The 26,725-nt window shown below is 42.6% G+C and overlaps 2 protein-coding genes across 2 annotated transcripts; one reads left to right on the top strand and one right to left on the bottom strand.

Annotated features, from left to right (window-relative positions):
* Positions 1 to 513: 513 nt before the first annotated feature.
* On the top strand, positions 514 to 5,379 carry LOC109137067 (fibroblast growth factor 4). Its single transcript, XM_019254349.1, has 3 exons — positions 514 to 805; positions 1,967 to 2,070; positions 5,203 to 5,379. The coding sequence occupies exons 1-3, from the start codon at positions 514 to 516 to the stop codon at positions 5,377 to 5,379; spliced, it is 573 nt and encodes a 190-aa protein (XP_019109894.1).
* An 11,113-nt stretch (positions 5,380 to 16,492) lies between these two features.
* Positions 16,493 to 26,358, bottom strand: immt (inner membrane protein, mitochondrial (mitofilin)). The gene is made up of 14 exons (XM_010751241.3): positions 26,163 to 26,358; positions 25,249 to 25,319; positions 24,230 to 24,416; positions 23,620 to 23,761; positions 22,110 to 22,202; positions 21,565 to 21,723; positions 21,088 to 21,221; positions 20,729 to 20,832; positions 20,344 to 20,479; positions 19,350 to 19,479; positions 18,904 to 19,127; positions 18,610 to 18,741; positions 18,274 to 18,403; positions 16,493 to 17,551 (listed from the first exon to the last, which is right to left on the bottom strand). The coding sequence occupies exons 1-14, from the start codon at positions 26,202 to 26,204 to the stop codon at positions 16,944 to 16,946; spliced, it is 2,292 nt and encodes a 763-aa protein (XP_010749543.1). The 5' UTR covers positions 26,205 to 26,358; the 3' UTR covers positions 16,493 to 16,943.
* Positions 26,359 to 26,725: the final 367 nt, after the last annotated feature.

The following is a 26,725-nucleotide window of genomic DNA, read 5'->3' on the forward strand; positions in this document are numbered from 1 at the left end:
TTCTACAAAATAAAGCTTTTGAAGGACATCAAGTGTAAAAAAAGTGTCACACATTGCGGGACAGTATACTCTCTTTACTAACTATACTTGCGTGTTCCTCTTTGTTTTCTGTCACTATGTGTTTTATGTATTTCTCAGTTTGTGTGCTTCTACAGCATCTGTGACTCACAGACAAACACAGCAGCAGGTGGTGTGTGATGTCATATGGGGAACATATAAGTGTGCTGTCTGTCTGTCTGCTGGATATCTACCTGAGGAGGAAGCCAGACTGGGGAGCAGGAAACAAACCAATGGAACACGGGACTCTGCACTGGTTCAGTTTTTATTCTTTTTGAGATGTTTAAATATGCATACTGAAACTTTTCTCTGGGTTTTAAAAAGTGAGGCATTTTCTTCAAAGTGTTTCTCTGTGAGAATGAGGCTGCAAAGATTTCATACTAACTAACATTTGAGTGGCCTATAAATACACAATAGTTGTGTACTTCTGTGATTCCTGGAATTGGCAAGAAGAGGATGTCATCTTTGAGGTCCAAGCTCCCTCTGTTCCTGTATGGGATCCTCCTGTGCAGCTCCTTTGGTCCTCTCCCAGTCATTAGCAGTAAGAGACAAAACATACAGAACACCGGCTCATTGGTTTGGGCCAGCGGCAACTCCTGGGACAAGAGGGAGGTGATGCCTAGAGATGGAGAGTACCTGCTGGGGATAAAGAGACTGAGAAGGCTTTACTGTAATGTTGGCATCGGCTTCCACATTCAGGTCTTACCAAACGGGAAGATCACAGGCGTGCATAATGAAAACAGATACAGTAAGTATTTGATCATTCCCTGTTGAAGTCCATGAAAATCAGGCAAATGACTGTGGGACTGGTCATAAGCAATGTGTTTAGGTGGCCTGAGAGCTTTCACTTCTTACAACCTTAAAATCCTTCAATCTCAGCCTGCAGTTTTAAGGGCTCAGTGGTAGAATGAAACTGAACACGTTCAGACTGTGTGTGTGTGTAAGGTGTGAGTGGACGAGCGAGAGAGAGTGGATGGAGGAGCTTCAGGTTAGTGGCAGGAGTTAGATTAGGTTATTAAAGTTAGTTTTTTTTCCTTTTCAAGCTTTATTTCTGACAGAGACAGCTGAAGAGTGATAGGAATGTGGGGAGAGAGAGATGGGGAATGACATGTGTGAAAGAGCCACAGGTCGGATTGGAACCCTGGGCTTCCGCAGCAAGAACTGAGCCTTCGTATGTGGGACGGCTGCTCTAATTAAAGTTATTTTTCTCAGAATGATAAAATACAACATCCCCCATCACACAGTGGTTTGTTCAATTAGGCTACAGCAGTCAAACACACACCTGACATCAGCCCTAAAGCAATGAAAACATGGCATCAAAAAGACATCAGGAGTCTGGTGCTGAGAAAGAAAGAAGAAAAAAAAGGGATGTGGGGAAATGTTATTATTTAATAACATAAAAATATTGTTTTTCAGTTGGAATATTATTGAAGCAGATTGCACTTTTACTGTTATTTATATTATTGTTATTGTAATTCTGTGTTATTTAAAAATGAATAACATATCTCTGGTTCAAAGAGGAAACCCTGAGTCATTTTTATGTATTAATTAATTTTTATGGTGGGAACCTCAAAGCAATTATGCTTAGGGAACCAAACAGGAAGCAGCCCTGAAGTAGACTGTGAAAATGTCATGCTGTGAACTCCCTAAATCATCAGGGAAGAGTGCAATGTTTAGACTTTACTCTGTATATGTAATAACTCTATTACAACCAAGGACAGTTTAGACAGTTTAAATAATAAATAAATAAATATGTTTTAAGGAGTAAAAAGAAGAAGAACATATCCATCCATCCTGTGCCATCTGAGAAACTAAACACACTGTGATCATTCAGTTGTTTTTTGGGGGACAGCACTTAAAGTGATGATGTACTCTATATGCTGCTGATGATTGTCATGCTTCTTTGCAGGTCTTCTAGAAATTTCCCCAGTGGAGAGAGGAGTGGTAACTCTGTTTGGGGTGAGGAGTGGTCTCTTCATCGCCATGAACAACAAAGGGAAACTCTATGGTTCGGTAAGAAGTGAACAGGGCTTTCTAATGTCTTGACAAGATGTATTGTAGAACTATTAGTTTATGAGGCTAGCACTACACTGACACATATTTTGTAGAATATCTGATGGTGCCACAGGACAACGACAGTGCTCAAACACTAACTCATGAAGCTCTGGCTCCCAATCTACTTTTGGAGACTATAGGAACCACAAGGAACCCAGCATCCTGAGAGTGCAGTGTTCTAGAGGGGTAGTAAGGTATTATGAGTTCTTTTAGATAAGATGGTGCCTGACCATGAAGAGCTTTGTAAGTAAGGAGAAGAATTTTAAATTCTATTCTAGATTTAATAGGTAGCCAGTGCAAGGAAGTCAAAATGGGAGAGATGTGATACACTGTGTCTGCGAGTGACTGCAGAGAGACAGAGAAAACCTTGAAATGACACCTTCAAACTAGTGGCCACCAATTCCAAACCGTATGTTATATCAAACTACCAAAATGCCCATCAGCATCCTTATCTTTCTGAGCATGTCCATACCGAATTTTAAGGACTAAATTTAAAAAATGTGACCTGGGGAGATTGGAAAAGAACAGGTCTGCTGTGCTCCTTTAGGAAATTTCTCCTCTCAATTTACATGGGAGTCAAAACTGTCAAGTGTGACAGCTTCAGCAGGTTTATGTGAGTGAGATGACAAATTGTCCGACTAACTTTAATATTATTTCTGTGGATTGGAATTTATGGCCATGGGAGCAGTTTACAAATGTATTTTTCAGCAGATTTTTCACTAGTATTGATGTCATTCATTCTGACCTCTCCTCTCCATAAGCCAACATTATGGGAAATTTTCAGCAATTTTTGCTGATTAACTCGAAAACCATGTGGCGAAATGCTTAGAAAAGTCAGAGTACCTTCAATACCCTTTGAATGTATGTGCCACCAGAGCACCAGAGAGGAGTAGCATGCTGAAAAATTACCCTGAAAAAATATATGAATTATAAGCATGGGGAATTTCTCAGGCATACTCAACTACAATACTGTATATGCTCCATGAAATACAATTCCACATAATAACATCAGTCAACAAAATTACATTTGTGAATGAAACCTAAAAATATGTCAGCTTCATATAACAAGAACACTTCTGTTTTTTAGATTTTGGAATCATTTCAATTCTCATCATTATGACTAATAAATGAAACATGTAGTTTAGTTTGAACTGAAGCAAATTGAGGAATAAAAAGCTGGATCATAACGAGAGACCCAGCATCACAGTACATCATATGCACACACCATGAGGGAATGAGGCTGGAAAACAACATCAAGCCTGCTGTGAGAAACGTTATGCAGTGCAGCAGTCCAGCAGAGAGCAGAGCAGGAGAGAAAACAGCTCTCCATGCAGCCAGAGGCACGAGGGTACACTCAGCACACAGTGAGTCATAGAACAAACATACAAACACAGAAATACATGAGAGAGCAGAGTTCAAATAGTTATAATCACAATTCTTTCAAATCAAACATGTAAGATAGTATAACCATCAGAGGTGTCAAGTAACGAAGTACAAATACAAATACAGAGGTGTCAAAGTATTCTCATTCATTACTAAGTAGAAGTACAGATTCTAGGGTTTAAAAAGACTTCTGTAGAAGTTGAAGTATCAACTCAAGCTTTTTACTCAAGTAGAAGTGTAAAAGTACTGGCTTCAAAACTACTTAAAGTATAAAAGTAAAAGTAATGTAAAGAAAATGATTTGTAATGTGCAGGGCGATGCATCATGCACAAACCAATAGTGTGTCAGAATGGTATATGTTTATACTTCTCATCCAATCACAATCAAATTCACTCTATCATGGATTAAAGCAAAAAAAATCTTTTGACTGAAAGTTTTTCAAGCTGCAGCCAAGTCATATTCCACATTTGCAATTAGTGAAAGATGTTACAGGTAACGTAAAAAATAAGATAAGTGCTCTGATAACCATGTTCTGTAATGCAGACATCAAGTTTAAATATCTGACCGACAGTTAAAGAGCTGTTCTCTAATCATGCCAAGCTTATCTCAGGTTTTAAATAATCAAGCATCTACAGAACTTCAGTACGTTCTTTTTCTACTTCATTATTATCATTAATTATTATTATGAATATTTAATATTGTTTCCAGTGAGCCTCTTATCATTTAAGAGGAAGTTTCAGTGTGATGGTGAGCTCTCAGCTTTCTGCATCATTACTATTACATACTGTTAATAACAAAGAAGCTCTGAGGCTTTACATTTGTTCTATATGTTAGAACACAAGATTTCAGCATTGAAGTGCAATCAGGCTACATTCATGATGTTGTAACCTAAAAACCTCTTATTGATTATCATTGGAAAGTTTCAGGGCGTTCCTGTAACCATGGTAACTCAGTGCCAGAGGACCACGCTGAATGAAGGCGTTCACACAGATACACTGCAGACAAAGTCCACACACACAACAGGAGACTCTGTGTCACACGAGTTCTCACACGTGGACTAAACTTTACTAACCGAGTCTCACAATGACGTCACAGCTCTGTGACGCAGTCACGATGACTCCATGCTAGCTGAGCAGCTAAACTTTAGTGCCGATGCTCCATGTTTGGATCCCGCCCTGTCGATGTTTTTGGGGGAGGTCGTGTAGAGAACTACAGGCCCCTGTGGCGTTTGATGGCTTTTTTTTCTTTACATTACTTTTACTTTTATACTTTAGGTAGTTTTGAAGCCAGTACTTTTACACTTCTACTTGAGTAAAAAGCTTGAGTTGATACTTCAACTTCTACAGAAGTCTTTTTAAACCCTAGAATCTGTACTTCTACTTAGTAATGAATGAGAATACACATCCTGTCCATACACAGCCTAATCATACAAAGATTTGAGTTGACTTCTCACTATCGATACACACACGAGTGTGAAAAAAACAGTATCTGACATTTCTTCACAAGCCTTAAAGAATCCATGTTTACATCCAACTGATCTCTGTGGTCTGAATTATGACTTCGTCATGAGCAAAGATGGAAGAAGTGAGACACGTCCTACAAAAATCCAAATAGAGGAAAACACACAAATTGTCCCACTGGAGAAAGTGAAAGGGTGATTATTGATGTCTTGTGTTGTCTGTCTTTATCCCCCTTCCTTCTCCTCAGGGTCATTACAATGATGAATCCAAGTTCAAGGAGAATCTCCTGGCCAACAACTATAATGCGTATGAATCAGCTGCCTACCCTGGCATGTACATTGGCCTCAGCAAGACTGGTAAAACCAAGAGAGGCAACCGGGTCACACCCACCATGACCATGACACACTTTCTTCCCAGGATATGAAGTTTGAGATCCAAACTCTCAACAGAACCAGACGAAGTCACAGCACCTGTTCACTCAGATTATACTGTGCGTCTCCTCCTCCTGCTCCCTTATGCTCTTATTATGCACTAAAGAACAATATACATCATAATACATCAACACCTAATGAACAAACTTGCAAAGTAAGAAGCAGTATTAACATCACTGGGCTCTTTATTCAGGGGCTGCTCCAGGAAAATACAACAACAGCAGATGTGTGTCTTACGTCTTCCTCTTCAACTCATTTTTTCTTTGGTTATGGAGCCTTGGACAGTCCCAGAGAACATGGATCGAGCACTGGTACAAGTGACCTCAATGCAGTACCGAGACTGAATACGTCCAGTGTAGACACTGATGGAGAGCTAAAGTTCATCTGTATGTGCTAAAAAAAGCAGTGATGTAATGACAGACTATTCACATGGCTTGCTGGGGACTTGGATGACTAGCTGGGAACAGGATCATTCTTGAACACAAGTCAAAAACAGGACAGGGAATCAGTGTGCAGTATTACTGACATGACACTGACATGGCAGTCCACTATGTATTTAGCTCAGATCACAGCAGACCCAGTGCACCCTCTATGGTCTGAACATGCACTTTAACCTTCACCTCACATCCTTTGTCCCACACAGCATCTTGCTGCTTAGCTAGCTCTGATCACATGGTCTGTACTTGATATCTTTCATTTTCCCAAATGATGCTTTCATGTCGTTGTTATGCTTCTGTTGGTTGTCATATTATCGTGTATGTTTGTGTTTTTTGTCAAAGCTAATTTCCTTCTAAATAAAGGTTTTTCATTTCATCCTATTCAGGAATCTTCTTTGCATGGGCTCCTGTCTCACAGCTGTCTGCACACATGCCGTGCCTTTACGATCTATGATGCAACATGTGACATGTAAACACAAGTGCATTCAGAAGAAACCCATTATTTAGATTGTAGTGGTATGAGGCACCACTGCCACACTGAATATTAACCTGCTGCATCACACCCTCTCTGGCTTATCAGCCAATAATTGCTTGAGCATAGGGGATAAAACCATAGACATATATACATAGACATATATACATAGACATATATACATAGACGCCGCATTGAGCACTGAATCGTACGTCGATGTCGCCGCCATATTGGATGTGGCAGATCTGCCCGTAAACTAATAACAGGAAATGGACTGAACTTCATAAAGCGCCTTTCTACAAAGTTCTTTAAGTTAATGTCTCTTATACACCCATTCACACACACACTAATATATCTGGGAAACAAACAGGCACCAAAAACAACGTATGTAACTTTTAAAGTGATGATTATAAATGTTTACTCCTTATGTAAGCACCAAACCAACGTATGTATTTTTCTAATGCTGAGTGTTTACAGCTACTAATGTGTGTAACACTGTTACTGTGATGATAAATATTGAAATATTTATATATAACATTTAATATGTGTCTATAATAACCAGATCCTGAAATGTAGATGTGACATGAGGGTTTTCTGAATAAATTTTTTTTTTCCCAACTTTGTTTATTGAATTTTTAAACATATAAATGACTTTATTGAATTTTTAAACATATAAATGACAGCTATAAGAAAGCAAGTACCAAGTTTCTCATTATCGTTATCACAAAACTCAGATAAAAACAAATAATGTACAAGACACTTGTGTATAAATATATAGGCAAACAAACAAACAAACAAACCAAAATAATAATTTAAAAAAAAAAAAAAAAAAAAAAAAAAAAAAAAAGAGGCAGGTCACCTATACAAAATAAGGAGTTAGACAGCTACATAGATGGCTGTTGTTAACGGAACATTATAGAGAACAATCACACACACCTGTACAAAGCATGACATTAAAAACAGATCAGACAATGTACAAGAGATTGTTTGTCAGTCCGGGATGTTAGGAAAAGTCAATTTATTCGCATACTCAAAAAATGGTCCCCATGTTCTCCTGAAAGAAGCAGACGATCCTCTCAGTGTGCAGCGAATTTTCTCCATATTGATAAAGTAAAAAATGTCCTTCATCCACATTTGACAGGTTGGTGGAGTCGGGGATTTCCACTCTATAAGAATGAGACGTCTAGCTAAGAGGGTCACAAAGGCCACCAGGTTCTTCTTATACTTTGGTATAGCAGGGATGAGGGTAACTCCAAATAGGGCAGTAACCGCCGATGGTGTGAAAGAAACAGAGGTGACCTGTGAAATAGTATTGAAAATCTCCAACCAAAAGGTATTCAGGGACGGGCACGCCCAAAACATATGGAAATGAGTAGCCGGGTACTGGTGGCATCTGTCACAGATGGGATCAACATCAAACACCAAATATTTTTGACAGTCTGACCTTAGTTAAATGACAACAGTGAAGAATCTTACACTGTAGCAACCCGTGTTTAGCAGATATGGAGGAGGAATGGACCAGCCGCAGACACTCATCCCATACATCATCTGTGAGTTCACACTGTAAATCGTTCTCCCATAGCGTCCTAATAGTACGAAGTGAGGCTGGGTTTATAGAGTGAATGAGATTATATAACACAGAGATCATGCCCTTCGTGGCGGGCAGCGGAGTCAGGAATGGGTCCAGGCCAGTAGGTTCTGGTAAATTAGGAAAGCTAGGGTAAACATTCCTAACAAAGCTACGGATCTGTAAATATCTGAAAAATATATTTTTAGGAAGGGCCAGCTTGTCTGAAAGCTGCTGAAAAGATGAGAATATGTCGTCGTTATACAAGTCCTTGATTGTTTTGATACCTCGCACCTGCCAGAAAGAGAACGCTCCATCAGTCATTGAAGGGTGAAATAACAGGTTTGGTGCTAGCGGGGCCAGTCGAGAAGGAGCCTGAAGGCCGAAATATCGCCTGAATTGTCTCCATACCCTCACAGTGGATTTAACTATTATACTCTTTGAATAAGGTGATATGGGGTGATTTACAGGAGCATGAACAAGTGCAGACAGAGAGGCTGGGTTGGCAGACATGGATTCCATAACTATCCATGTTGGGGGAGAACCGGAGTCCTCGAGATGGAGCCAGAACTGAATTGCTCTTAGGTTACAGGCCCAGTAATAAAATCTAAAATTTGGCAATGCCAGACCGCCCTGAGATTTTAGTTTCTGAAGCAAGGGTCTGCGTAGTCTCGGGGTCTTCTTGCTCCAGATAAATTCAGATATTAATTTATCAATCTTGGAAAAAAAAGACTGTGGAATAAAGATAGGTAGACACTGGAATAAGTAGGAAAACTTTGGGAGGGTGTTCATTTTGATAGAATTGACGCGGGCTGCGAGGGATAAATTTAATAAAGTCCAGCGCTCAAAGTCATCCTGCATCTTAACGACCAATGGGAGAAAGTTAGATTTAAATAAATCCTCGAACTGAGCTGTGACCTGAATACCCAAGTATACAAAACTATCTGAAGCAACCTTGAATGGAAAGCTGTGCAGTGGGAAATTTCTTGCTGCTAGATTCAAGGGCAAAATCTCACTTTTGGACAAATTAAGTTTATAGCCAGACACACGGCCAAAAGAAGTTAACGTGTCTAAAGCAGCTGGGATTGAGATCACAGGGTCCGAGATGTACACCAAAAGATCATCCGCGTACAGCGAGACAGTGTGCTCAACGCCATACCTGAATACACCCCTGATGCGTTGGTGTGACCGAAGGGCCACAGCAAGAGGTTCAATGGCAATCGCAAACAGGAGTGGACTCAGAGGACAGCCTTGCCGGGTGGAGCGGTGGAGAGGAAAATGTTCTGAGAGGGTGTTATTGGTTCTAACAGATGCTGTGGGTGAAGTGTATAACAGTCTCACCCAGGAAGTAAATTTATTGCCAAAACCGAACTTCTGTAAAGTATAGAAAAGATAATCCCACTCCACCCGGTCAAAGGCCTTCTCTGCATCCAGCGAAATTAAGACCTCTGGCGTGTGTGACGAAGAGGGATTGTACAGGATGTTAAAAAGCCGCCTGAGATTAGAAAAAGAATATCTACCATGGATAAACCCCGTCTGGTCCGGTGAGATGATGGAGGGAAGAACTGATTCAAGACGCATGGCAAGTAATTTAGACAGAAGTTTTAGGTCCGCAGATAACAAACTTATGGGTCGATAACTTGCAGCCAGTAGAGGGTCCTTATCCTTCTTCAAAATGAGTGAGATTGTAGCCTGCATGAGAGTCGGTGGGAGTTTAGATAACGAAAAAGATTCATTAAACATGTCTATTAAAATTGGAGCTAATTTATCAAAGAATTTTCTATAAAATTCTATTGGAAATCCATCCGGACCTGGACATTTCCCTGTTTGCATAGAAAAAGCTGCCTGCCAAAGTTCAGAGATAGTGATTGGTCCATCCAAAGTCTTAACAGACTCAGGGTCTACTTTAGGAATGTTAAGAGAGCTAAAAAAGTGGTCGAAGGCAGAGGAGTCGATCGAATGTTCCGAAGAATATAAAGACATATAGAATTGTCTGAAGTGTTCGTTAATTAATTTGGGATCTGTTGTAACACCTGATGAGGTCCTAATTTGTGGAATTTGGTGAGAGGACGCTGTCTGACGTAAATAGTGAGCAAGTAGTCGGCTTGCCTTATCCCCGTGCTCGTAGTACGTGGATCTGGATTTCAGCAGGAGGTCCTCAACCTGAGCAGAAGCGAGAACGTCGTATTCTGCTTTCAGTGAAAGCCGCTCTTTAAAAATATCAGGTGAAGGCGAAGTAGCATACACATTGTCAAGCTGAGCTATTTGTTGCTTCACTTCCGACATTTTTCCCTTGCTAAGCTTGCTTTCATAGCTTGAAAACGAGATAATTTCCCCTCGTAAATAGGCCTTCAGAGCCTCCCAAATCACGGACATGGAGACATCAGGAGTTTTATTTAACGATAGAAAGTAGTCTATTTGTTGCGAGATAAAACTCACAAAATTTCCATTGGATAGCAACCGTGTGTTAAGGCGCCAAGGAGGACGCGCAACGTTGTAATCCTCAAATCGGATATCCAAAATAACAGGGGCATGATCTGAGATTACAATAGTGTCATAAGAGCAGGAATGTACTAATGATAAGAGATGGTTATCTAACAGAAAGTAGTCAATCCGTGTAAAGGTATGATGCACATTAGAAAAAAAGGAATATGCTCTTCCCGAGGGGTTAAAACGGCGCCAGGGATCTGATATGGAAAATTCATCCATAAAGGATTGAATGACTTTGGCTGATTTCGAAGCTGCTACATTTCTGGTAGAGGAACGATCCAATGTTGGGTTGATCCAACAGTTAAAGTCACCTCCAAGTATGGGGAAATATGAGGTCATGTTGGTTAATTTAGAGAATACTAACTGGAAAAAAGCCTCATTGTCCCAATTAGGACCATAAATATTAATGAGCGCAACAGGGGTATTGCATAGTTGACCAGTAACAATTAAATATCTTCCATTAGCATCAGAGACTATGTCAGAACAAGTAAAATTGATTGACTTCCGAATCAAGATTGCAACACCTCTACATTTACCCTGGAAAGATGAATGATACATTTGACCAACCCACCTCCTACGCAATTTAGCATGATCTGATACCTTTAAATGAGTCTCCTGGAGATAGACAACATCCCCTCCTAAGTGTTGAAGATGATGGAGTACTTTACTACGCTTAATCGGGTGATTGAGACCTCTACAATTCCAACTTATAAATTTTAATCTCCTCCCGGACTGACAGGACTGGCTATTCTGAGCCATAGCGCATACTGATCTCGAGGAAAATGTGTGTACAGGTGTAATTGGTAATAAACGGACAGCCCTTACATAGGTTCAAGTATGGTGACCTAAAGACATAAACATTACATAACAACAGAACAAAACAAGTAACAAGGAACAAGGGAACAACCCCTCCAAACCCCCCCACCTCCCTTTGCATAAGCGTCTCCCCAAACGAGACGCGCGCTAGACCCTTCTTCTTCTCCTTCTTCTACTTAAACTCTCTACTAAACCTAAACTAAGGCTCCGTCAGAGGTATGTGACATACCACTGGGTTATATGCTTATACTAAAGAGCGTTAATATTTGAATGGAAAACATTGTATGTTATGTCCTTGTTGATACCGAAAATACATAAATAATTAAAAATAAACTAAAATAAAATAATAATAATAATAACAATAAATTAACAATTAAGCAAAAATGTATAAAACGAAAGTGGCGCAATACCCTACTTACACCACATCGTCTGGGGCAACGGACTTCTTAATATTCGCATTGACAAAGTCCATGGCAGAGTCCGGGTCATCAAATGTGTGAGTTGATCCGCCTGGCAGGGTTATCTTTAGGACGGCTGGGAAGAGAAGTCCAAACTTTGTTCCGGGGCAGGAGTGGAGCTGCCGCTTCACCCCTGCAAAGGCAGCGCGCTTCTTGGAGACAGACGCGGTGTATTCAGGAAAGAGAAGACTTTTTTCCCCTCGTAGAGAAGTGGAGAGACCCGAGACATCTCACCGGCACGCCGCAAAATTTCATTACGGACATGAAAGTAATGGATCCTGATGATGAAAGGACGGGGCGCCTCTCCATCCTTAGGTTTTGCGCGGAGGGTGCGGTGGGCCCGGTCAAGGAGTGGCGCCTCATCCAGCTTCAATATGTCCTTTAGGAGTTGTGCAATAAAGTTGGTCTGTCGAGGGCCCTCCACGCCCTCCGGGACACCAATCAAATGGATGTTATTCCTCCTCGACCTCCCCTCTAGGTCCTCGCACTTGTCGTTCAGTAGTTTCACCTGTGCTTTCAGTGAATTCACCGTTGAGTCCAACCTGGACAACTCGGTGCTGTTGTCGGTGCATGCGCGCTCCAGCTCGCGCATGGTCTGGTCATGTTCATTTAGCCGCTGTAGCATAGGTTCAACTGTATTTTCCAAATCTTGTTTTACCGAAGCGATCTCAGTGCGAAGGTCAAAAGCCTGTGAGTCAATCCTTCCGCATATATCCCCTTTCATGGAGGCGAGCATACGCTCGAGCCGGTCCCAGTCAGGAAAGTTAACATCTGGCTTTGGCGGAGAGCCCGGGTCAGTCGAGGACGAGGCCTTAGCACGGCCTCCACGTGATGATTCTGTCTTCGGGCGAGTAGAGGTCATTGTCCACTCAGGAATACAAAAAGTATTCAAAAATCAAACCAGGGGAGAATAAATTAAAGGTATCAACAAGTATCTATTAATAAAAGACGCTCAAAATATCGAAAATAGTCACAAACTCAGGGAGCAACGCCGAAACACGTCTTACATGGCGACCGACCGACAGCGCCCTGGGTTTTCTGAATAAAGAGCACTAACATGTACATTACACGTGAACATATATACAGTGGCGCAAAAAGTGGGTATGCACTATATGCGGCGCATAGGGGCGCCGCGTTAGAGGGGGCGCCAAAGCGATGGGGGAACAATTATTTCGAGTCGGCATCTTCTGTATTTAACAGCTGTTTGTGCATGTGTAAATGATATGATCAATAACAGAGGGGCATGTCACTAATTAGGCGCCCCTTCGCTCCCTCACCTCACCTCCCCTCTCCTCCCCTCCCCCCCACACACACACGCACTATAGGCGTTCCAGTGCGCGCCCCTCCGGGCACGCGCTGGCGCGGTTTTTTTTTCCATTCATTTGAATCGCGTTGTCACAGCTAAAGATGGAGAGGCAGAAAAAAAAGCTGTCCGGAGCACAAAGCAGAAAACGGAAGAGGGAGAAGGAGAAAGGTTTTGAGGGGATGAAAAAAAAAGCTTTTCGAAGTGGTTGAAAGACAGTGGGTAAGTTATGTCAGTGTATCAAGAGGAGGCTTGTAAATATTCAGGATAGCAAAGCTACTAGCAAAACGACAGGTCCAACTGTGGGAGAAAGGACTTGATACACGTTCTTCATTCTTTCAAAACTTCACTTTATTTAGATGTCAGGAATATGGTTTCATTTAGTGACGTTTTAGATTAGTTTCCAATGAGATATTATTGATATAACTGCCTCTGTGTCAGTTGATGTTTAATATAAGTTCCTACTTATTTTGTTTTTGGTTCCTACCTACCTGCATGTAAGTTAATGAAGTATCGAGTTCCTAGTGTGCCTCTTGGTTTGGTATGACTTATTGTCAGAGATCAACTTTGCAAGCAAGGCACTACAAGCACCAGATGTCTCAATGGACACAGCCATTAGATTGATCGATTCTCTGAAAGAGTTTTTGCTCAAGTATAGAGAGGATGGCTTTCAGAAGTCACTTGACATTGCACGCAGGATAGCCATTGAAATGGATGCTTCTCCAGAATTCAAAGAGAGACGTGTTAGGAAGCAAAAGAGGTTCCAAGATGATAATTCCAGCACTGGTCATCATGAAAAGGAACCAGAGAGGCACTTTAGGTGCATGGTTTTCAATGTTACTGTCGACACAGTCCTGCAAGAGTTGTCTGACAGGTTTTACAATCTTCAGCTTGTGTCTGAGAAATTTAAATTCATCACTAAAATGGAGCACATGACACAAGCTGAGCTGGAGGAATCAGTTACCAGATATGCCCTGACTACCTGTGATGTTTCCAGAGATATCATTCAAGAAATATACCCAGCAAGCCGTCTACTGAAGGGTTACAAGGCTCTTGAGAAGTTGAATTTCCTCATACAGGAGAATCTTGATTTGGTGTTCCCAAATTTGACAGTAGCCCTTAGAGTATTCCTGACCATGCCTCTGACGGTTGCATCTGCCAAAAGATCCTTCAGTAAGCTGAAGCTTATCAAAACATACCTTCGTTCAAGTATGAGCAATGATCGCCTGACCCAGTTAGCAGTGATCTCCATTGAAAACAGTGTGGCACGGTCTATTTCATTTGATGCCATTCTTGACAAATGGGCGAGTGCAAGGGCACGACATGTAACAATTTAGTGGTAGGTAGAGGACTTATTTATGTTTTGTTTATGGTATTTATGTTATTACATTGTTATACATTATTTTTTGTGTTTGATTGAGCTGATCACCTGCTGTAATACATAAAACAAAATAAAAGTCTGTAATAAAAGTCTAATATTTTATAAGTCCATGAATAAATAAGATTTATACACGTAAACATTGAAGAGGGGGGGGGGGGGGGGGGCACCTGTAATGTGTCTGCATACCCCTCAGAAAGGAGGTAGTTGCGCCCCTCCATATATACATACATATAGTACACACACACACCGCTGCCGCCGCTCCTCCGCTGCCAGCCTGCTGCTGCCGCTCTGCTGCTTGGTTCTGGTTCTGCCAGCTGACTGACTGACTCGCTTCCTGCGGCTGACCCTGAGTGTGTGTGTGTGTGTGTGTGTGTGTGGCTGCCGCTCGTGTGGAAAGCTACGAACTTTCTCCAACTCTCAGCCACGTACTCAGACTGTGTATGTGTGTGTCACTAAGGTTTGGCCCAATTGTTGTGTTTATCTTTTAATTGATTAATTGTTTAAGTTCCTTTCAGTAATTTATTAGTTTGGTTGCTTATTGTTCTGTTGGGGAATTTATTGTGGTTTATTTTCAATTGTGATTTATTTGCCCTAACAGACAAATATTGGTTGATTGAGTTGATATCTCTGGCCAGAGACCCTTTGGTTTATTATTTTTGTTTATTTGGTTTAGGTTAATATTAATTTAACTCAATACTGTTGTTCTTTAATTAATCATCAATCAGTTTGTTTACTTTGTCTGCTTTTCTTTACCTGGAGCCCTTTTAATTTAGTTTGTCCTCTTTCCCCTAGAGCTGATGGCTGACGGTGGTGGTGGTGATCCCCTTGTGTGTGTGATCCCCATTGAAGATTTTCTTTGTGTGCACATCACGTTTTGCTGTGTGAGTGGGGTGTTCTCCTTTTCTTTTGGACTTCACCTTCTCCTCCTTTTGACCCCTCCTCCAATCAGTAGGCCTCAGCCTGTACTCCACCTTTTCGTTTGTCGGGCCTCCTCCTCCTTTTTAGTATCATGCTGAACACTTGTCAGTTTTAAACAATAAACTTTTGTATGTGATCATTGAACTCCGTCTCCTGCCCTCCCTGAGTTAATGAACCTGAGCGTCTTTTAGTAGGTGTAGTTTAATCCTAGTACAGGTCCTCGGGCCTTAACCCAAGGTGGCGCTGTCGGTATTAAATATAACAAAGTAATCACCCCCGTGTCGCCACAAACCATTATTCAGTATGTATCTTATTAGCTGTCATTTGTCACACATCCAGTATCCAGTGAAACCTGAGAACCCACCTGCTCATCCACCACACAAAAGGACGACTGAGGTGTGCTTCCTCTTTAAGAACCAGCTCAAGATGGCCGACTCTGACAGGTTTTGGTTTCATTACATCATGTCATGTTTTTAAATCTCAAGTTGAGTTGCTTCAATTCAAAAGTGACCAGACTGCAGACATGCAGCCCTGTGGACCCCAGCACTGCACTGCAGATAACCACGTGGACTTCAAGAGACTAGAAGATTGAGCAGACTGAGCAAAAAGACACTCTTTATTAATATGTGTATTAAGCTTCAGATGTAGGGTTAATAATATTCTATTATTATTACCTATTCACCCTTCCAGGTTTTTGTGCAGGTACATGGTTATTTACTGACCCTGTTCAGCCTCTGGAAAATAAGCTTTGTCCCCATTCACATATACAGACTGATACCACTTGAATGCATCCATGTTCCATAACTGCTTATTCTTATCAGGGTCACGGGGGTCTGGACACTGAGTGAGAGATCCTGGGCAGGTCATCACTGGGCTGTCACAGAGACAACCATACAGCATTTTAAAGTCACCTGTTAACCTGTATGTCTTTGGACAGTGGGAGGAAGACCGAACAGACAGAGAACATGTGGACTCACACAGGCTGGTCGTGAGGCTACAGTAAGCAGTATACTAGTCTTTACTCAGAAACTGAATAATTCCTGTTTCCTCTCTTGTCCTACTGTTACAATGGAGCCGAGCATAAACATACTCATGTATGCCTGAGAGAAGAAGGCTACTCATATTGCTGTCTGAGAGTTGAAGAAAGACAAGACTTTTAACAGTGTGATGCAGTGAGTGAAATGTGACAGTGATCATGGCCTGTAATGTGATGGAACTCACACTGTGTCCATGGTAGGGGTGAAGGATTAAGACTTCTGAAAAATGACTTTTCTTGTTCATGATTTATTGTAACATGCAGCATGACAAATGATTAAATCAGTGGTAGGATTCATTTTCAGATCATTTAGGAAAAAAAGGAAATTAGCCAGAAATAAATACCTGAACCAAAAGTGTGGCCCTGAACTGACACGTCTAGACTGAGAGGGTGCATCAACCATGTTTCTTTGCAAATAATGGTCAGTGACTTAGTGCTTTAACACAAATAAACTTATGCTGCATTTTAACATCCATCACTAGGTTAACTTCAGTCAACTTGAATGAGTACTACACTGAGAGGTGGGGATCTGAGTATACACTCCCTGCTGTAAAACCAAGCTACCTTCCACAAACATGTCAGCTACAACGCCTACCGAGCTGCCATTCAAGCCTGCAGGTGGTGACTACGTGATAAAGATTTTCCTTTAAGGATGACCAGGTTAAATGAGAGTGGGAGTCTATGGAGCCTGGGTGGTTCCTAACCCCACAGCATTTGCATAAGCTGACAGCAAACCCACTACCTGCCTGGTTTCCAGTGTAAGTCTGGCTTCAGTCAGCCAGTCCTCCACCACTCTCCTGGCCTCTCCTCTCAACTGGTTCACTAGTTTAGCTGCTAACTCCAGATCCCCATGCTCTAAGCAGTAGCTTGCATATGACAGAAGCTTGAAAGGGTCTAAATCCTCACTGGACAGCTTGGAAGGTGGGGCTTCCTGTTTAGCCTCAAACAGCAGGGCAGCTTGAAGGTAGGACAAGAAATATTGGTACAAAGAGTTGTGAGATTCATCGATCAGGGCGACCCGGCGTGCCAGCGATCGCAGGGAATTGAACCTGGCACGGAGAGAGGCCTCGCTGTACACGCCACGCTGCAGGGATTCTTCAGGGAGAGCCGATGACAGAGCCAAGGCAAAGTCATTGTCATGGCAGCTGTCTCTCACCGCCTGAGCAGCGCTCTCCAGAGGCACGGTGGGATGGTCAGCGTCAGCAGTCTTTAAAGTGTAGTTGAGGGCCTCCACAGAGAGCCAGAGCTGGTGAGCTTTACGGGCCTCCTCCTCTGCTACCACATGGCCTGCATTCAAAAGAGACAACAGGGTTTACATGACGGGATGAAACAGAGCAGGCGATCTGAGAACATGTGGAACATCAACACATTCTTTTTCAGATGTTAGTTTCACTACTGTGCTTTCTTTTTGAAAAGTAGATCCAGAGCTTTCAGCTATCAAGTAGGTTCGGGCTGGCTCAGGTGAGTCTGAACCATTCCTTAGTTCTGCTGCTATACTTCCCATGAAGCACTGAGCTCTTCTCTTCTTCTTTACTGCATGTTACTAACTAAACTTCTTCCCCTGAGTTTTTCTGCTTTCTCGTCTCGCAGGTTCTCATGGATCTGCACCTAGATCAGTGATTGGTTGAGCCTGCTGATGTGGTCCTGATGGACTGACAGAGACCTACATACAGAGAAGTTAGTGTTGAATTCACACGTTGTGCATTGTGTGTGTAAAAGTCAAACGAGGATGTACTGATATTTCTACATTTATGTAACCGCTCCAGTTATTGATGATGTATGATGACTTTGTAAATATGACATATTGGACAGAACATGACTGGCTGGCTCATGTTAAACTTGAACATCTCTCTCTCTATCTTTAAGTCAACCGGTTGTGGGGATGACCGTTTTTCCTCACCACCGTCACTAAGTGCTTGCTCATTGTGGAATTGTTCGTCTCTGTAAATAATATTATAAAGAGTATGGTCTAGACCTGCTCTGCATGAAAAGCATCATATATCTCTTACTGTCTATGGCTTCCTCCATCCCCTTCAGTCTTGCGTAGGCAGAGTTCATATCCAGAGTGAAGTTATCCAGCTGTTCCTGGCTCAGCTGGCGGTATCGGGTCTCCTGTTCCAGCATCTTACTGCTCAGAACCTGAACACAGCCCACAATAGAGCTTTGAGGAATGTTTACTTCTCAGGCTGTCAGACACACACACCACGACAAGTGACTAGACTGGATATATAAGACATGACCAAGCATTTCCTCTTAGCTTCCAGTATACTATCAATCAGTAGCCATTCACATGATTCACTTGTGTGTGTGTGCTCTGATGTTTGATTGGATGGATGTGTGGTCACCTGCTCAGCATCAGCTCTCAGCTCCTGCTCCTGGACTTTGAGGACATCTTGGACATGGTCCGTGTGAGCAGCTGCCTGACGCCGAAGCTGAGTCCTCATCTCTGCCTCCATCACCTCCCTTAACTCAGACAGCTACACACACACACATGCACACACACAGGTTCCAGCCTTAGCCATCTCATGGTGTCAGCAGCCTATATAATACATTACATACAGTAGCACTTGTTAATTCTTGGTGGCTTTAAATGAAGATGAAGGTCAGCAACACTGCACCAGCCTTCATCTCCTTCATACCTTCCTCTCTTGCTCCAGTCGGGCCTCCTCCTTGATGTGCTGCAGTGCAGTGTTAACAGCTTTCTCCTGGGCTCTCTGGTCCTCCAGCTTCTGCTGCTCCAGTGCTGTATCGATGTGGATCTGCTCTCTGACTCTCTGCTCAGCTAGCTCTCGATTCAGCTGGTCAATGCGACGGTGTGCATGGGCGATCAGGGCGTTCAGGTCATCGGCTGACAGTTTACCAGCTCACACACAAAGACACAAAATTATTTTGAAAATAAGTCGCTTTATCTGAAGAACTCAACATGTGTCCAACACACATACTGTATGTACTAACAGTATAAAGGATACACTATGTACTCATACTGACGTTTACACAATCATTTGACATGATAGCTTCAGGTGTCACTATCAAATGTGCATGGTAACACTTAGCCGTGATGAGATTTTATTCTGGATGGCCTTACTGAGTCCCTTCCAGTTGGCCTGGATTTCTGGAGTAAGGCTGCTCACTTCCCTCTGGAACTGTTGTTTGGCTTCATTAACCAGTTCACTGTACTGGGAGACAATCTTTGCTTCTGACTCTGCAGATTGCACCTAAACAAACACAAACACAAACACACACACACACACACACACACGCTTTATGTACTGTAAGAGTAGATCTTCATTGTGACGCTCACCTGGTCCTGAGCTCTGCGTAGTGACTGAATACAGTTTCCATGAACTTCAACATCAACCATGTCTTAAACACACATGTTGATGTTTTGGTTCTGATGCTTGGTTCTATTCTAGCTATCCTTTTTCACACTTCCACCAATATTGTCACATGACATTTTCTAGACTTTCTTTCAGAATTGGAGAATCTGACAGTTGCTCACATTTGACTTCCAGCATTCTGTCATTTAACCGTGTCCATGGCTGCAGTTTGCACATCCTTAACTTTAAATCTGCACACCTTCATAAATAGATGTTGTCAGTATCTACAGAGAATGATGGACAGGTTAGTGTAGTATCCAGTTTCTTCAGTTCCTCCCACTCATTTTCAAAAATCCTTATTGGCTTGCTTTAAAATAATCAGGTGTACAGTTATGAACTGTACAGTTCAACTTGTTGCTAGAAAATGAAATTTGTGATTTTTCAACTGTCAAAGTTTTTTCAGGAGACCATGTGAAATGACTGATATCTGATAAATCATCCACCGTTCTTCATCTGTTTGTCAATAACCTTTAAAAAGTCCAATCTTTGTCAGACAATAGCTGATGGATCCTGGGAGAGCATGTTTTCAATTCAGTCAGTCAGTCAGTCAGTCAGTCAGTCAGTCAGTCAGTAAGTGAGTGAGAGAGAGACGGCCTCGATAAAGCTGTTATTAATCAGAGACATAAAAAGTTATTTCCTGATTGTTTGACAGCGGTCACATTCAGCAGGCATAGACAGCTCCAGTGTCTGGTTGTTTTTTACCTTAGTGACAACTTTGTCCAAGTCCACCACCATGTTATGGAGATTCTCTTCTGCTGCTAAAACCAGCGGGCGGACAGAGGAGACCTTTGAGCTTTTTGACTCGTCGATCACAGACCTGAGACTGTCCAAGGCTTCACTGCAGGCACAAAGAGACAAAGACTCTCAGGGATCATAAATTCTAAACTGAGCACACTGGTCTGAAATATTACTATCACAGTTTCATAAACATATGATGTATTGGCAGACACATCCATCCATCCATCCATCCGTCTGTCCGTCCGTCCGTGTGTGTGTCCGTCCGTCCGTCCGTCCGTCCGTGTGTGTGTGTGTGAGGATCTACTTGATTCAGACTGTGTGTGTGTGTTTAGACATATCTTTTACTCACGTGGCTTTCAACAGAGCTGCTTCAGCATCGTTCACAGCACAAGTTCTATCAGCAAGAGCAGCTTCCAGATCCTTCCACTGGGCTGACTTCTCCTGAGCTGGAACCTGGATTTAGAAGAACTGGAATCACTGTACTTGAAAACAAAGACTCTGCTTGGTCCAAACCACTGTGCTGGTAGCTTCCACCTTCTTTATTAACACCTCAGATGTGCTGGTGGGTGAGGTGCATTCTACGACTGAACATTGGTCTGTGGAACAATGAGCTATTTGTACAAAAACACACTTGTTTACAGAAATAGAATCGGACTTTTCATGTGTACCAGCATTACGGCCATCATACCACATCTTTGTGGTCAGTACCTCTGCTTCCATAGCCTCCTTCAGTTTGAGTGTGTGATGTGTGATTGCCTGCAGGGCTGCCTCCTGAGCTCCAATGGCCTGAAGTGTAGCTTTAGCCGAGCTGGCGAGTGAGTCTTCAAGACTGGCTGATACAGCTGCAAGACAGGCACACACAGAGACAAACAGAGGGTGCAGAGTAGGAAGGAGAGAAGAAAAGGAGGTCAAGGAGAATTTAAACGTCACATCCTGAATGCTAAATGCTAGCTAGACAACGCTACTATGGACTTCAGGGTGTTTGTTTCCAACAGTCACAACAGTTTGTCATGAAGTGATGAGGAAAAGCTCATCTGTCTGCACATAGAAATGTTTCACATGCTATATATATATATATATATATATATATGCATATGATATATCTATCTCTCGCTCATGTGATTGGTTGTGGTGTGTGTGTGTGTGTGTGTGTGTGTGTGTGTGTGTGCGCTGTTGCCAGCCTACATGTCAGGATCTCCTGTTCCTTCTGTTCTTGTTGAGCCAGTCGAGCTGACACTTCTTCAACTGGACGTTCTTTCAGTGGTTCTGTTGCTGCAGGTGACTGTGTGTCAGGGGGAACTTCTGAGCTCACTGAGGTGTCCTTATGACAGTCTTTGCACTCCTCTGGGGAAAAAAATAAATAAATTACTGTCACTAAACACTAGCCAAAAATCTTGAACACAGATACACTAGGGTTGTCAAAAGTATCAATACTTTTCTAAGCATTTAAAACAATATCTCTGTTGATTGTATCTAGCAAAATTATTTAGACACACACACTCTACACATCTCCTCCTCACACAGAGCGTTATCTGGTGTTATGTTGAAGATGCAGACAGTGTTTATTTGGATAAAAATGGACCATAACAGCAAACATGACCACTCATGTGGTCAGACCTGATGTCATTCTATGCTATTGTAGTCTGGACAGACTACGTCACTAGATCCACTGATTTAAATGTCCAGACACAGTGTACAGTGGTAGCACTGGTGCAACTTGACAATGTTACCTTTTACTGCTGCTGCCTCTGTGTCACATGGAGCAGGGACTGTTGGGACCTCACTGATGGCTGAGATGATGTGCGTGGCCTCTGCTGAAGCCTCTGGGTGGAACATACATACAGAAAGACACAGGCAGTCTGTGAGGGTGCATGTATGACAGACCTTGACCGCTGGATGCTCTGCACCACTGTGACAAGTGACAAGTGATGAGAATACTGTAAACACTGAGAGGACCGATCTGAAGGATCTAAAGTGATGAAGCAGATGCATTTTTAAGGCCAGCTTCTGGTAGATGAGCAGCACATAATATATATGAGTTGTTATTAAAATGTGTGATCAGTTCCTCACAGTGCTGACATATAGAAACAAACAAGTATTCACTCTCTCATTCACATCTATTGGAAATTAACCTGGAACCCTGTTACTAAGTGTTTCATGAACATGCATCAAAGAGGGAGAATAAAAAGAAGAATGATAAAATATATGTCTAGTGAAAGGAATTCTACAGGACAGCTGGAGCACAGCAGAGGACGGCTTACCCTGACAGACTCTGTGGGGGCAAACAAACAACAGGAAAATAGAACTGAATACTTCTCAGGAAGTCTGTGAAGGTTCTCAGTCATCCAGGTCATCTTTCTTCAAAAAGGTTCAGTCTGGGACAACTAGAATGTTTGTAGATCTGTAAAGACGTTTCGCCTCTCATCCAAGAAGCTTCTTCAGTTCTGATGACTGGTGGGGAGTTTGTGCATTTATCAGAAAGTTGCAGCTCATCCAATTTTTTACTATCTATGTATAAGTAGAGAAACCTTCACTCAGCCTATCCTACCTACAGTGCTGTCCTTCCATCCCTCCCCAGGAGACTGAACAGCACTTCACACTTGGCCTCATGTGACTCTGACCATCAGCCACACCAGACCACAGTCATCACAAACACAATGAGCACTAACAGACCAAGTGGTCTGATCTATGATCCTTCCTAGGTTAAATACCCAGACTCCACTAGTCAGTCAGAACTGATGAAGCTTCCTGGGGCAACTGGACTCTTCAAACAGTCCAGTTGCCCCAGACTTAACCTTTTGAAAAAAAGTACTTCTCCAGCTCGTTTACATGAATGAACACATGGACATGAACTGTTTATTTTTATGTCTGTCAACTTAGATCAGACCTGTGAACTATGACTGTGCACTTTAGGCGTGCATGAAGATTTCAATACATCTGGCCTCCTGAGGCAAAATGTCCATATCATAATGTCATGGTGAGCTTGTATTTAAGGCCAAAGAGGATGGAGTGCAGCAGTGAATCATGCACACTGTGTTGATGAAGATCATCCTGAATATGGCACGTCCAAAACATTTGAGCGACATCTAAATTGCAAACAGTAGAGTTGACATACTGCTGCCCTCTACTGTCCAAACAAGTGGCAGCATGCTGACTTCAGTGAGTCACTTCTGTAGAAGCTGTTGCCAACAGCTTCCAGTACATAATGCACCAGAGAGACCAGGCCAGATGAGAACTTACCCTCGATGCTCTGTGCAGGCTGAGGGGGGACAGGACTGGTCTCGGCTGGACTCTCTGCTGCCTCCGTCACCTTTTTCTCTGGCTTGGCTTTAGACCCCTTCACCTGTTTCCCCATCATGGAAGGAGGCTGCATCACCTCCACCTAATCAGGAGAAACAGCAGCCATATGAACTGACTGACAGTCTTTACACACCACATATCACCATCAGCTGTTTTAGGCTTAGAACATAGAACAAACACAGACATTCAAACCTGCTGCTTTCAGTAAACATGACGACATTTATCATTTTAACTAGTCAAAGTAGCCTCAGCTGCGGTTTTCTAAATGTTTTGTTAACGTTTCCATGATATTAACCAATGAGAGAAACTAAAAGGTCAGACCATGGTGAATCAGAATGGAGTCAATTACAGTCAAATACTTTTTACTTTTCACCAGGCTAAGGCTCAGGTCAGATCAGCTGCTTTGGATCTTAAATATGCCTGGATACTGTGACACTGGGCCACGGACAACTCTAAATCAAAATGAATGGATTTATTTAAGTTTTATTCATGAGGGGATTTTCATTTCTGTCTTAGCACACATGGAAGCAGTCTGTGGATCTGTCCTGACCTGTTTCTTGACGGGCAGGCTGACATCTTGGGGGGGTCCCAAAGCCAGACCTAACAGCCGGTCTGAGTACGGAACATTGTTCTCCACAGCTGCTCTGAACTTGTGGTCCCATTTGGCGTAGAGTATCGTACCTCCAATGCCTCCACCTACTGTCGCCAAGCCAGCAACTAACACTTTAGCAGCACCACTGTGATGGAGAAGGACAGCAGAAGGACAGACATGAGTTTAAAGTCAGTATGTTGTTATCATCAAATGGGTTAAATGTAACTTGCGAGCTCTTCATGAGACTCACTTGCTCACTCATGTTGCACAATCATATCTGTACAGTAAGAGTGCTCTGAATAATCACCCTCTGATTGTTATATTCTTCTAAATACTTTGATTAATGGTTTCCATAAACCAATCAGATGATACATTTATTTCATTCTGCAGAGGCTGTGTCACTGTTTCACACACACACACACACACACACACACACACACACACACGGATGCATGGTATATTAACAGCATTTTGCAGGTAGACAGATGATATCTGGTATTTACAGACAGCTGTTCGTTGATGAAATGTTGAAACTTGAAGCTGAATCACTGGAGATCCTTAAAAAATGTTAAACTTATTTTAAATCTTATTTTTAATCTATGCCACCAGAAATCCACTGCAGATCAGTGTAGTTACACATTTATTAACATTCATCCACAGAACTGTGCTGACCACTACAGTATGATATGCTCTTTGCCTAAACATCCTGCAAATCAAATTATTATTGCTCATTAGTTCACAATAATTGCTTTGTCACTTCTTTTCTGTGTAGTCAAATTTGCATAATTCTGATAATGGAAGAGCTGTGTGTGTGTGTGTGTGTACCTACACTTTGCTTGTGTTAGAACACTCTGACAATAATACATGTATTGTAATGTAGTCCATGCTGAGCTGATGAGTCAGTGTGAAGTGACGTTACAGGTGAATGCTGTAACGTTTAATGAATGAAGACAGAAGTGTGTGTGTGTGTGTGTTACCTGCTTTGATCTCCTCCAGTGTAGTGCCGGCAGTGATGCACATTGGTCAGACGGGTTCTCCTGAAGTTCTTCTAGAGAGCGGCAGAGGACAGAGAGGGCTGACGGGTGACTTCTACAAGTCTGAACTGTAAATCGTGAATCTCAAACAGCAGCTGTTTGTCATCATTGATGACTGCAGGGTTCAGTTATGGACACTTCCTGCAGGTCATGTGAGCAGACACGTGTTGACACATTACATGCTTTGCTGCTGTTTGTGTTTCCACACACGTCAAGTACAACACAGTGTGTGAGGTTCTCACACAAAATCACAGGGCCTCATCACGTGACAGGCATTACACCAGAATGTAAACAGTGCATATGAAATGAAGCAGTGACAGGGACCTGTGTGTGTGTGTTGAAATGTGATCGTGGAGCTGCAGACATGAAGCCCACATCTACACGCACACTTGTGGCCTCAGCTCTGTCACGTCACTTGCTCATATGAAAACATTTCTGATGGTGCTAAAGTTAGCTGTGTTTTGAACGTTAACTAGCTGTTAGCATGAGCTGTCCCTTCTCTTGGCCCGGGGATAACCGGACAGACAGGCGGACAGAAGCTTTCTGTGAGCCTCCAGGTGAGCTTTGACCTCCACACTCACCACACTGAGCGATAAGGTTAGCTTGCATATGTTCCAAACGGCATTAGCCGTCTGTCACCTGATGCTAACGAGGTAGCACTGACACATGCAGTGTTCTGTGTGGTGAACTTCAGACAGTCTGAAAGTGTGGATTGTAAAATGTAACGTCATGTAGTCAGTGTTTCAGGCTGTAGTCAGTGTTTCAGGCTGTCTGTCTGCGGGTCACTGAATGACGACATGCTAACATGCTAGCTGACCGCAGTGAGCAGAGGTTATCCGCGCAGGCGCGAGTCTTACCCCGGCGGTGGCGTTCGCTCCTCTCAGACAAGCTCTCAGCATGGTTCAGTATGTCCTGTGAGCTGCGGCTGCGGCTGTGTCTGTCTGTGTTTAACCTTTCACTGCTCTAACTACCTGACGTCTCCTCACTTTCCTTCACTGCCCCCTCCTCCCTCTTCTTCTTCGGCGTTATTCAGACAACATGAACGCTTATGTGCGAACATTGCCCCCTGCAGGCTAAAGCAGCAATGAACGCGGACTTCTGTCAAAGTCAATAAAAGATATAGCAGGCCAGCAGACAAGCCTATGCCTGCTCAGGAAGGTGTCATGAGTCCATGACACCGCGTCGTGTCGTACATCAATGCATCGCAGATATTGGCTTACTTCCTGTTTGGCGGCAAAACGGTTTGGAGTTGAGGCATGAGCCATCAGCCAGGCGACCATATCCATCAAGTTTTGTGTAAATCGGACAAAGTGTGTGTCCTCTGTAATCATCATAAGCGTGTTTGTGATTAAATTCAAATGGCCGCCAAATCCGCCTATAGCAAATGTATTGGGATGTCAGAGAGTATCAGTCAACACTG

The sequence above is a fragment of the Larimichthys crocea genome, chromosome I (assembly GCF_000972845.2).
Source record: "Larimichthys crocea isolate SSNF chromosome I, L_crocea_2.0, whole genome shotgun sequence".
NCBI lineage: Eukaryota > Metazoa > Chordata > Actinopteri > Sciaenidae > Larimichthys > Larimichthys crocea.